We start from the raw sequence: 10,929 nt of genomic DNA, 5'->3' as shown, positions 1-10,929 counted from the left end.
CAACTTTGGAAGTCTCTAATTAGCATGCGAATTCATCTCCACCTGTACCTAGGTCCCATTGCCTCTTAGCGCAGCATTGTCAGGGCCCTCCAATGCAGCCCAATGTGGTGAAGGATGCTGGGTGACTAAGCGACCGGGGAGCTAGGCCGGATGGGTGTGCTAGCGCGGGCCCATTCCGAAGCTTTTCTGAGTATCGCGCTCGAGAGAGGGTAGCTTGCCATGTTACGAAGCCGTGCAATTTATGCCACCGCCGCGCCTTCCTCGACATCTTCGGCCATGTCATCCTTCGGGGACCGCGTACCAGATTCGCTGCGCCCACAGGACGACGCCCGCACCGTCCTCGACCGTCGGCGATGAATCCCCGCAAACCACCACTGCCGACAGCCACACAACAGAGAAGGAAAGCTGGTTGAACGGGGGTTTGATCAGACTTGTACCCTGGACCCGGACTACACCGTCTACCAAATCGCAACCGCCATCGCCGCCGCAATCGCAATCGCAATCGCAAGCCCAGAACCGTCCTACGTCCGAATTGAATGAAGAGGGGAAGGGCATATCCGAAGCACAGACATATGACACTGGTGCTGTGGTGATCAGGAAGACCACTGAATCGCTGGCGCAGCGCCAGCGAAGGGTATTGCATTCACATTCGGGAACACGCCCACAGGACAAGCACACAGGGAAGGCGGACAGTCGAGATCAAGATTTCAAGTCCGCGAGGAAGGCCGAACATACTGTGGAGAGACGCTTGGGCCAGCCAGCTGTTGTAAGGAAGGTTCTGGCCTTACCTGTGTCTCCCGAAACAAGAGAACGTGGACGGAAACACCAAGACCCTATACGCAAAGATCAGAGTAGGCAGAATCCGACCACAAGTAACGAGAAGGAGGTCGCTACAACTCTTCGAGATGACGATACTACAGTCATACGTCAGCAGCTTCAGGGCCTGTTCGAGCAAGTCAAAGCCCTCCAGGCCGCATTAGAAACAAAGATTGCGCTGGGACAGCTGCCGTCTTCGTCCCCCAGGGAACAGGACATACCGACTGCGGCACCTGTTATACCCCGGAACGATGCATACCCTTCCACCCCGATACAGTCGTTACTAGGACATGCTTCAATGAGCGGCGATCCGGTTTCTTTCCGTCATTCTGATACTTCCTATCCGAAGACCCTGTCTCGCACACTTGAGTATAGCCAGAAAGCCCTCCGTAAGTCGGTTTACACATTAGGCAGTGTGGCTACAGAGCTAGAAACAGCACGCTCTCTAGCAGTGGCCCCAGTTACCCGACATGCTCGTGACTGCATACGCGTATTGGATGAAGACGCAGCAATCGAGGGTGACTTTGAGCTTAAGCAGGCTCTAAGAGCGTCATACAGGAACTGGGAATTGCTCCACGCGGAACAAAAACACTCTGCTCGCGTGAATGGGCGACCGGATCTACTCTTGAAGCTACACGTCAGCGACATAAGAGCAACGTCATCCAAGATTGGCAGTAGTGTGAAAGAGCTGAAAAAAGACCTTGCTCGTATTTCACCAACCACGCCAAGAGCGCCGAAACCAGTACTCCCGTCGGTGGAAGAGTATCGCCGGCAAGCCCGCGAACATGCCGAAAACGTGAAGAAATTCCCGAGAGGCTCTGAGCTAAAAAGCTCAGAGAAGAAGATTGACAGCGAGAGGTTGACGCGAAGGATTCATACACAGTCACGCCTAATGAAGTCGTCAGACGGCTTGAGCGCCACTACTGAAGACGGTGACGGAAAGAGTACAACGACCGAGCAATCTATGAGGATATCGCCGCTTTTGCAGCAGAAGCCAGAGGTTAGCCCATCCACTACTGCCAATCTATCACCAAAACCAACACGGGGTACTGCCGAAATGAGTGAGCAATCGCTTCTTGAAGAACTCTTCCCGGAGGCAAGCACTACTCTGCAACCTCGTCAGCCCGAGCAAAGCGATAGGTATCCCAAACTCAACCTCCCGGACTCAACGCCTATCGTTCGTCGGGAAGTTTACGACCCTACTCCGTCACTCAAAGAGCAAGTGGTCAACTCGTTGCGCAAGCAGGGGGAACAAATTACCGTTCTTCAACTCACGAACTGTAGCACTGAGCTGACTGAAGCCGACTTCCGTCGCATCATACCAAAGAGCAAGCACATTGAGGGTTGGCATCGAGATGGCGATCTTTATAAGATTGTGCCTGGTCGTGACCCGCTGAGTCTAGAGCGACTGCCCTTCTACTACTTACTTTTCAAGAACGCAGAGGCAGCCCTCGCGTATCAGAAGAATGCTTCGAGATTGCACAAGCTGAGCGCTCTCCACCAGCCCGCGAGTATCTTTTCCGCTATTCCACCCCCTAGAGGGTTCCTCGAAGAGGGTGAAGATATCACAGCTGCCATCTCATCCTACAATCTTCTACCCGCACATCACCCCATGAGTCTCAATGTTCTCATGCAGCCCTATAACCCCGTACTGCGTACGTTGGTGGAGAGAGGCGGCTACCAACCCATCGCGCCCTCGGTCGACGAGAAGGGAAACCCCGTATGGAGGGTGCTCATGCATATCGAAGGCTACGAGCCTAGCACGTCGGACCTTTTCAAAATCTTCTCTCGCGATGCCTACAAGCATGGCATGACTCTTCCCCTGCGCAACGAGTCGCAGACATCGATTCACCGTCTTCGCGACGTGATTAATCTGAAGACATCGTCCAAGGCCGTCTCGTCGAATCGGCCTCGCGCATATGGCACCTTTGAACAGCCAGCGAATCCAGATTTGGAGATGACGTACGATGACCCGGCGATTCAGAGCATGCTATCTGGTGCAAACGAAGACAGCCCCAGCCAAACGAATCAGCTAGTCATGAACCGCGTATACAATCGATGGGTGTTGGATTTCGAAGACGAAGACACCGCTCGCAGATGGAGTGTGAGGTGGCATCGCAGAGTACTGCCTGAATTGAGCCATACCAGGGGCGCGTGGAAAGACAGCGAGGAGGCGAGGATTTGCAACACTGAACTTTTGTGGTGATGCAGTAGATGTATGATAGTCTGTATATGTAATGATGAGTTTGCCTAAAGATACAATCTAACTGTCTGCTACGTTGTGGTGTGAAACACCGGGTATCATAATGCCGTATCTCGTGCGCTCGTTCCTCATGTCAAGCCTATGAAAGTGCTACGAGCTCATGCCGGCGGCAGTGAGGAAGGCCGGACTCCAGTATTCGTTCTCCCCGGCTTGTGTGTCGACCCAGACCAGACTGTCTGCCATGAGGTCCTCAACCACAGCATGGGCTCGAGGCCTCTCCCAGTTGAGATTCAGCTGCAACATGGATACTGTGACGTAGCCAAGAACCTGTATGGCTTCGAGTACCGTGCTCTGGTCGGTATTCAACTCCTTGGGTACGCTTCTTATCAAACTTCTGTGCCCAATCTTCATGATGGAGAAGCAAGATCCGAGCGGAGCGAGCGAGTCCACGGCGCGCTTGATGTCGTCATCGCTGACTTCCATGCTCCCGCCTATGCGCTGGGATTTGGATATGCGGGCTTTGAGATCCGAGACGCTGATGAGCCCGCCGTTCTCTGATCTTGTGGCCCGGCACTCTTCCACGATCAAGACGCCCAGGTTGAAGTAGAAGTCATTCACACTCCCGCCCAGCAGTTGTGCCCAAATGCTCTCCCCGCCAGCGCCACTTGGCTTGCCATCTTTATTGTCCCGGTGGTACGAGGAAGCGAGGAAGTCGATGTTCAGCGCCGAGCACATGCGCGCGAACTCGGCGCGGAAAGCAGGGTTGGCGCGAATATCCTTGGAGTGGGTGACGGCGAAGTTGTGGAGGAGCGACTGGAAGACGGACAGCTGGGTCGAGAGGGAGTCGGCATTGCGGGTTCGCAGCGTGGCGCCGTGCGACGTGTAGTGGTGGTTCTGCAGGCCGCGCGACGAGAGCGACGAGAGGCCGGGGGTGCGGCGGCGGTCCATGGCGGCGGTTGTGCGCGTGCGTCTTCAGTGCGTCGTCTGTTGGATGGCTCGGACGGATGCTTCTGCAGGTAACATGAAGAGCGTGGGCTTATGTCACCTGCAACTGCTCCCTTGCGTGCGCGCTGGTCTCGGGGCGTGGGTGAGGGTTTCACTGCTGGCAGTGGGTCGGGCCGGGCGGGGTAGGGCGATGAGATATCGTCGAGGTTGCACGTCGCCCAGGCAGATGGCGTCTAGACAACAGGATGGCTGCCACAACGGCTTCTTGTCAAGGGACACCCATCAATCAGCTGGTTCCCTCGAGCACAAGTGGAGAGTCGGAATGAGATCGCCATCCCGAGCCGAGCCTCGTACTAACTCAATGACGCATGGCGTGTGTTTCGGGGAGATATCGGTCACTCTTTACCGGTACATGGCATCAGATGTCGACAAGCTCCCCCGATAGCTACTCATGCGGCGAAACAATCTTAAGCGCTGGGGGCGACGCGTCCGTTCGACCTCTGTCCCTTCCTGACCACTTTCAGCGTCTACGTACTTCCCTTGGTCGCGTTCATTGCCTGGGCCCTGCATCAGAGCTAGGCTGCCGCGCTCACGTGTTTTAATATTTTCGCGTCTTGCCCTTCCTGGAATTAATGATACCCCATTTCTCACCTGCTCGAGTAGAGCTTTGCGAACAACCTATTCTCAAAATTCTCCGACATTCCTGGTTCGAGGAAATCTTTCGCCCTAGGATGGACCCGTCAATAATCAACAACTGCGTACTGCTGCTGAATCTGCCCCCCAAGGCACTTGCCGGCATCGACCTCCTGTCCTTCACTTCATCACCACGTTTTCGAGGAGTCAAAAACATTCCACCAGGCCTGCATTTCGTCTTCACTGCAAGCGACAGCACTTTGTCTGTGAGGCACGGCGCCTGGTTCTACGTCACCCCTGGCGTAGGCTCGCCGCAAGTCTTCGTTAAGAAATGGGACGAGAGCACCGAAGACCTCGTAGCCGAAACCTCGCAGACCGAAGTTCTGAGACACAAGGCGAACCTGGGAAGCATATGGAAAGATGGCCTGACACCTTACCGACAAAGCGTCCAGGAAGGGGACTCTGGTGCTGAAGAAGGCTGGTCTGAGGAATCTACCGACTGGAGCAAGCTTACATCGCAAGTCACACCCACTATGCTATCGAGGATATGTGGCCTGAATCCGGATCACTGGAACTTGACATCCGCATCATCCGCCCCACAAGACCTGGACGAAATACCCGGCCTAGAGAACAGCAACAGCATGCTGCATCCGGAGAAGGAGCTACGGTTCTTGCCCATCGATCTGAAAAAGACCTGGAGAGAAGGCGCGACCGGGAGGGAACGCACGGAAGCCGCGCAAGACCGATCCTGGTTTCTGGGAGATCTCATCGACAACCACTGCCAGGCGAGTGATCTACGTGGACGAGAGGACGAAATCTTGGGCGAGCTGCAGTTTACTTTCCTTATGGTCTTGACCCTCAACAACAACTCCTGTCTCGAACAGTGGAAGCGGCTCCTGCGCCTTTTACTCACATGTCGGCAAGCCGTCAAACAGCGATCGCGCCTGTTCCTCGATTTCTTGCGATGCCTGCGGATCCAGCTTGGCCATTGCGCTAATATAGAAGGCGACTTGTTCGACATGAATGATGTTGGCGGAGGCTTCTTGAAACCGCTCTTCGGCCAATTCCGCAAAGCTCTCGACGACTTCGACGGAAAGTGGAAAGCTGACTTGGTAGATGAGCTAGAGGATCTGCAAGAATATATGCAGAAAGAGTTCGGATGGGAACCAGAGGGCTCTTATCTAAAGCGCGGTATGCTTGAGCTAGAGGACGGTGAACGAGTAGAGATGGAAGTCAATGGTGCAGACGCTGATGAGGAGCTTGGCGACTACGCGCCTACTGTCGTCGACCTGACCCCAGAACAGCAAAGACTGCTGAACCGGAGCGATGTCGGTCATGCAAAGCCAACGAACGGCGACGTTGATTCAGAGTCAGAAGACGACGTTGATCTAGACGATATGGATACGAGATACTGAAGCCATGAAAAGGCCGTGCATAACCGGTGAAATTGAATCAGTCTGCCCACACGCTCAGCTCACCGGTTCTGTCTCCGCACACCTGGTCTCGTTACGTCTCGGTTGGTCGAATCAACAAACCTTGCGGCGGCACAGCGGTGCAAAAATAGGCATCTGCAGGAACGGGCAGCCCCTAGTCGCTAGTAGATATCCTGTAACCACGTGCTGATCGCGGTTATCTGCACAGCCTTACACCTAATGTCAAATGCCATCATACTTGTGCGCAATGTCTACTTCGAGCTCTAATGTGATGTAGCCAAGACGACGTGGCAACAAAGCATGCCGATGTCCGTTGTGGTGCGGCGTGTCAGCCAGGCGTTCAACGCAAGGCTTTGCATAATATGAGAATAGTATAGATTTTGGCCCCCAAGTTCAGGACTGCGTCAAACCGCTTCGGGAAATTACAGCCTTGGCTCGCTATTCCCTGGCACGCTACTTGCACCCTTCATCGCCAACGCCCTTCGCCCCATCACCAATGCGGACAGCTGAGGCTGAAGCGCCTCCAAGTCTTGCATACAGTCATGCTACGTGTACGAGATTCGGACCGCTCATTGGCCTCGTCAAGCAGCTAAGAGCCTTACGCGGGGTGAACGGCGAGTGATCATCACGCGAAATGAAGGCTGTGCTTGCGATACCCGGTTTGAGCCCCCCTTGGCCGTGGACCCAAGCGATGATGGAACGCCTAAAGGCTTCGATAAAAGCCACGTCCAATCTCACATGTTGTGGTAAACGCCGCTGCATAACACCCAACTCGTTTGCTGCATTCACACCACCGAAACACGAAACAGTATTCCACCGGCTTCAACGATATAAACCTTCACAATGGAGAAGCAAAACGGTTAGTAATTACCCTCCGACTGTTGTGTATGAGTTCTACGCGAATCAATGCGACTTAAGAACTACGCCGTCATGAAGCGCATAGTCCTTTGAATGACTACGCCGCCTAGCCTTCAATTTCCCTATCTCAAATACCATGACTATCTTGCTAACAGTCTTAAAGTGCCCATGCAGCAATACCCTCAATCGCCAGACGCGACCGGTCAACCACCCATCTACCACCAAGATCCCAACGCACAATACCAGCAGCAACCAGCCATGTACACACAACAGCCTCAAGATCACCCTACTGGCTCGCCAGCGCCTCAGCATCCGCAAGGCGCATACGTGCAACCTGATCACGCTGGCGCCCAGCCTGGCATGCCTCCCCAACAACAAAGCGGAGCCGTCTACCAGAACGCCACACCAATCGCGAACTTGAACCGTGGACCTGCACCTACAGATTGCCCTGCATGCGGACAGCGTGCCATGACCAACGTTGCTTTCGAGACGGGAAACTCGACGCACGCCTGGGCTCTCGGTCTTTGCTGCCTCTGCTGCTTGGGATGCATTCCTTATGTGATGAACTCACTCAAGGACGTCCAGCACAAGTGCGGTCGCTGTGGCGTGCTTCTTGCGACTTGGCACCGTAGCGGAAGCACCGAGGTTCACATCCACTCTTAGATCATGTTGTAATTGTGCTAGGGAGTTGAGTGCACATAGAGAGGGGAAGGAGGTGCGCGATGGTTTGAGGCGGATGATACCCAGGGGGAGGACAGGGCGTTGAAGCAATCGGGTGCAGTGTGGGTCAACCAGCCCTGATTTTGTCTGTTATCATGAGGAGTTTTGCGAAACAAGTTGCTTTATAGTACCCGCTTTGATCAAATCTGAATGAGAACAGTTAGTCTTTACCTGAGTTCTTGTTGACCGTGCCGACGCGTGTTTGAGTGAAGCCAACGATCCGACGCGCTAAACCGAGAGATACTCGTTCAAGAACAATACACAGGTAGTTTTTGGAAGTTGCACCCGGCAAAAGTAACTTTGCCGTATGGTGCATGATTCAACTGATGTGCTGATGAGATGCGATGTGTCGTGAGCAGGATGCTCACCCCATCCAAATGTGCGTATCGCTCCAAAATGCATACATCTGACGTCACCAACGGTCATCGCGCATCGACGCACATGGGAAACCAGAACATGCAGGCTGCGCAACACCATCGGCCCAGCGCCACACATCGTGAAGAATCGAAAGCAGATCCGGCACCAAAATGCCGCGAAAGCCACTTTCCTGACATCACCGCCACCAGATCAGCCACACAAAAGCCACCGCTAGCGAAACCAAGCTTTGGCTACATGCACCAAGCTTTTGGCAGGTTCCAAGATTCCTTGTGTCAGACCGCTTAATCGCGTTAAGATCGCCATGCCCTCCACATCACCATGCCGCCAGCCGTCCAGATCGAGAGTAACAGCAGGGTTAGCAACCGGTTTGTGGCTGGTAATTTACCAACGCAGTGGCAGAGATGCGAAAATGATGTCGTTTGACAGAGTGCGTGGCCGTGTGACGCTTTGTAGTGTGGAAATTGGCTTTGGGATATAAGACTCGCATTACAAGTCTTTTATCGAGTTTCCACAAGGCCTATCCCTCTTCTTTTCTCACCTTGACTGCTCAGTTGGTCCGCTAAGTGCAGGTGCTGTCCGCTTTGCTGGCACGCTACGTCGTTTGTTGCGTGACCCCTTCCGGAACAAACAATCACAACAAAGACAACAATACGTCATCAGCACGCGGTATAGATACCTCGAATCCAGCACTTCAACAGATCAACAACGAACCCACTTTCAACAAAATGGGGTTCTTCAACAAGCGCAACACGACGCCCGTCGCCGCAGACACCACAACGGCAACCGGTGCTCACGAGAAGCGCGCCAGGCCTAGACGTGCTTCCAAGGGCGGCTCGTCCTCCTACAACAGCAGGCCTGGCTTCGGATCATGGATCAAGGCTACCTGGCTCGACATCCTTACCATGGCCCTCATGGGCGCTGTCGGTCTCGGTGTATACTTCGCTGATCCAGCCCCGAGCCGCAGCTTCCCCATCATCTTCCAAGATGGAGAGATTGTCTACCCGCAATTCGCTTACCCCATGAGGAACGAAATTGTTCCCATTTGGGCTGCCGCGCTCATGGCGTTCTTCATCCCCTTTGCCGTGTTCCTGATCGTGCAGATCCGCGCTCGCAGCTTCTGGGACCTGAACAATGCTACCATCGGACTTCTCTACGCTTTGATCACCGCGGCTGTTTTCCAGGTCTTCGTCAAGTGGCTCATTGGAGGTCTTCGTCCTCACTTCCTCGCCGTCTGCAAGCCTGTCATCCCTGCCAACATCCTTGACACTGTGGGCGCCAACGACAACGGTGTCGAAGCCGGTAGCGCCTATGGCAACGTCGCAAATGGGTACCGTCAGATCATGTTCGACCGTAGCATCTGCACAGGTGACAGGAAAGAGATCAACGACAGTCTTGAGTCTATGCCTTCCGGCCACACCACGGCTGCATTCGCTGGTTTCGTCTACCTGTACCTGTACCTCAACGCCAAGTTGAAGGTCTTTTCCAACCATCACCCGGCTATGTGGAAGCTCGTCGCTCTCTACGCACCTATTCTTGGAGCTTGCTTGATCGGAGGTGCTCTTACTATCGACGAGTACCACAACTGGGTACGTCTTCACGATTCTCACCTTATACTTTAGAACAACTACTAACAGGCCTTTAGTACGATATCCTCGCCGGAGCGGTCATCGGTACTCTGATGGCTTTCAGCGCCTACCGCATGACCTATGCTTCCGTCTGGGACTTCCGTTTCAACCACATTCCTCTCATGCGCCACGCTCCTTTCGTCTACGGCGCCGGTCCCAGCTCTTTCGATGGCTTCCACGACACTGTCTTCACCCGTAAGGCTGGATGGGGTACAATTGAGGGAACTAGCTGGGGCGGTGCACCATTCGATGCCGCAGATGGTCCTAGGGGTACCATGATGCCGCATCCTGACGGGCCTGCTCACGGTCACCACGGTAGCGCTTCGAGCCGCGTACAGAGGAAGCCTGTCGGTGCTGACAGGCACGGTGAGCAGATGGTCTAAGCAGTTTAGACTAATGACCTTCTGGGCTATATCAGCTTCTGAGGATGAGGCTGCACACCTGCCTCGTGGTGCGGACGAGATTGAATCGAGAAGGAAGGATGGGTTGTGCATTTACTGGGTAGCCTCCGTCGGCGACATTTGACGATCATGATAGCGAGGCGTTATTGAGCACTGGAGATACCATGACATTCAACTTATGAATATAGTCTAATAACATTCTGCATAACTTGAGTTGTTGGCTGGTTGCTGTGCTGTGAAGCTTTGGCCCTCTCGGAATCTCTCGGAATCACCCTGATTCCGAGTCTCAGCGCGCACGCGTCCGTCACACGAAGATTGCGCGACGTCCGTCTGGCCAACGACGCCGATCCAAGTACCTCTCTCTAGAACATCTATTGCCAAAGGGGTCTTGGAGTACCTGAGCGACCCCGTCATAGTGTCAGAGATGATTCTGCTCTACGTACTAGTCGTGGTGTTTACTGACCTATAACCCTGTGAGCGTCCCTCCTTTACTCCCAGACACCACGCGACATCACTCAGATATACCATAGCCGCATGGAAATCGCGTCGAAACGTTCGAACCCGTTGCGACTAACGCGCGACTCCAGACCCAATCCTCAAAAACCGCACGCTGCCATCTCAACTCCTCTCTCCATGGCAGCGCCAACTACCCGCTTCCTCCTCCGCCACGTCCTCTCCACTTCCCGCGCGACCAACCGCTATACCTCTGACTTGTAGCTTCCGCAGCTTCCCCCTCCTTCTCGCCGCTTCGAAAACAAACCTGCGCAGCCGTCACACACGAATTGGCTACCACACGATACTAGCAGCTAAAGCTAGCCTACAGGGACACGGATCACATGCATACGAAGTACATGGGCTTGATGTGAATAGGGAGGCAAGTAGGTTGGCTGAATGAAGTTCGTTGCGAAAAGTCTACA

General features: G+C 54.1%; 5 protein-coding genes across 5 annotated transcripts; 4 read left to right on the top strand and 1 right to left on the bottom strand.

The window, feature by feature from the left end:
* Positions 1–572: 572 nt before the first annotated feature.
* J4E88_001166 (uncharacterized protein) lies at positions 573–3,022 on the top strand (the record flags this gene model as incomplete). Its single annotated transcript, XM_049394838.1, has 2 exons — positions 573–581; positions 668–3,022. The coding sequence occupies 2 exons, from the start codon at positions 573–575 to the stop codon at positions 3,020–3,022; spliced, it is 2,364 nt and encodes a 787-aa protein (XP_049258702.1).
* Positions 3,023–3,169: 147 nt separating this feature from the next.
* On the bottom strand, positions 3,170–3,967 carry J4E88_001165 (uncharacterized protein; the record flags this gene model as incomplete). The annotated part of the gene is made up of 1 exon (XM_049394837.1): positions 3,170–3,967. One exon carries the CDS (start codon positions 3,965–3,967, stop codon positions 3,170–3,172), a length of 798 nt encoding a protein of 265 aa, XP_049258701.1.
* Positions 3,968–4,695: 728 nt separating this feature from the next.
* J4E88_001164 (uncharacterized protein) lies at positions 4,696–6,012 on the top strand (the record flags this gene model as incomplete). The annotated part of the gene is made up of 1 exon (XM_049394836.1): positions 4,696–6,012. One exon carries the CDS (start codon positions 4,696–4,698, stop codon positions 6,010–6,012), a length of 1,317 nt encoding a protein of 438 aa, XP_049258700.1.
* An 861-nt stretch (positions 6,013–6,873) lies between these two features.
* Positions 6,874–7,551, top strand: J4E88_001163 (uncharacterized protein; the record flags this gene model as incomplete). The annotated part of the gene is made up of 2 exons (XM_049394835.1): positions 6,874–6,889; positions 7,052–7,551. The coding sequence occupies 2 exons, from the start codon at positions 6,874–6,876 to the stop codon at positions 7,549–7,551; spliced, it is 516 nt and encodes a 171-aa protein (XP_049258699.1).
* Positions 7,552–8,711: 1,160 nt separating this feature from the next.
* J4E88_001162 (uncharacterized protein) lies at positions 8,712–9,994 on the top strand (the record flags this gene model as incomplete). Its single annotated transcript, XM_049394834.1, has 2 exons — positions 8,712–9,572; positions 9,629–9,994. 2 exons carry the CDS (start codon positions 8,712–8,714, stop codon positions 9,992–9,994), a joined length of 1,227 nt encoding a protein of 408 aa, XP_049258698.1.
* Between the last annotated feature and the right edge of the window lie 935 nt (positions 9,995–10,929).

Source organism: Alternaria novae-zelandiae (genome assembly GCF_023758075.1).
Source record: "Alternaria novae-zelandiae strain BMP 2774 chromosome Unknown scaffold_2, whole genome shotgun sequence".
Lineage (NCBI taxonomy): Eukaryota > Fungi > Ascomycota > Dothideomycetes > Pleosporales > Pleosporaceae > Alternaria > Alternaria novae-zelandiae.
This window is presented reverse-complemented; position numbering and strand designations above follow the sequence as displayed.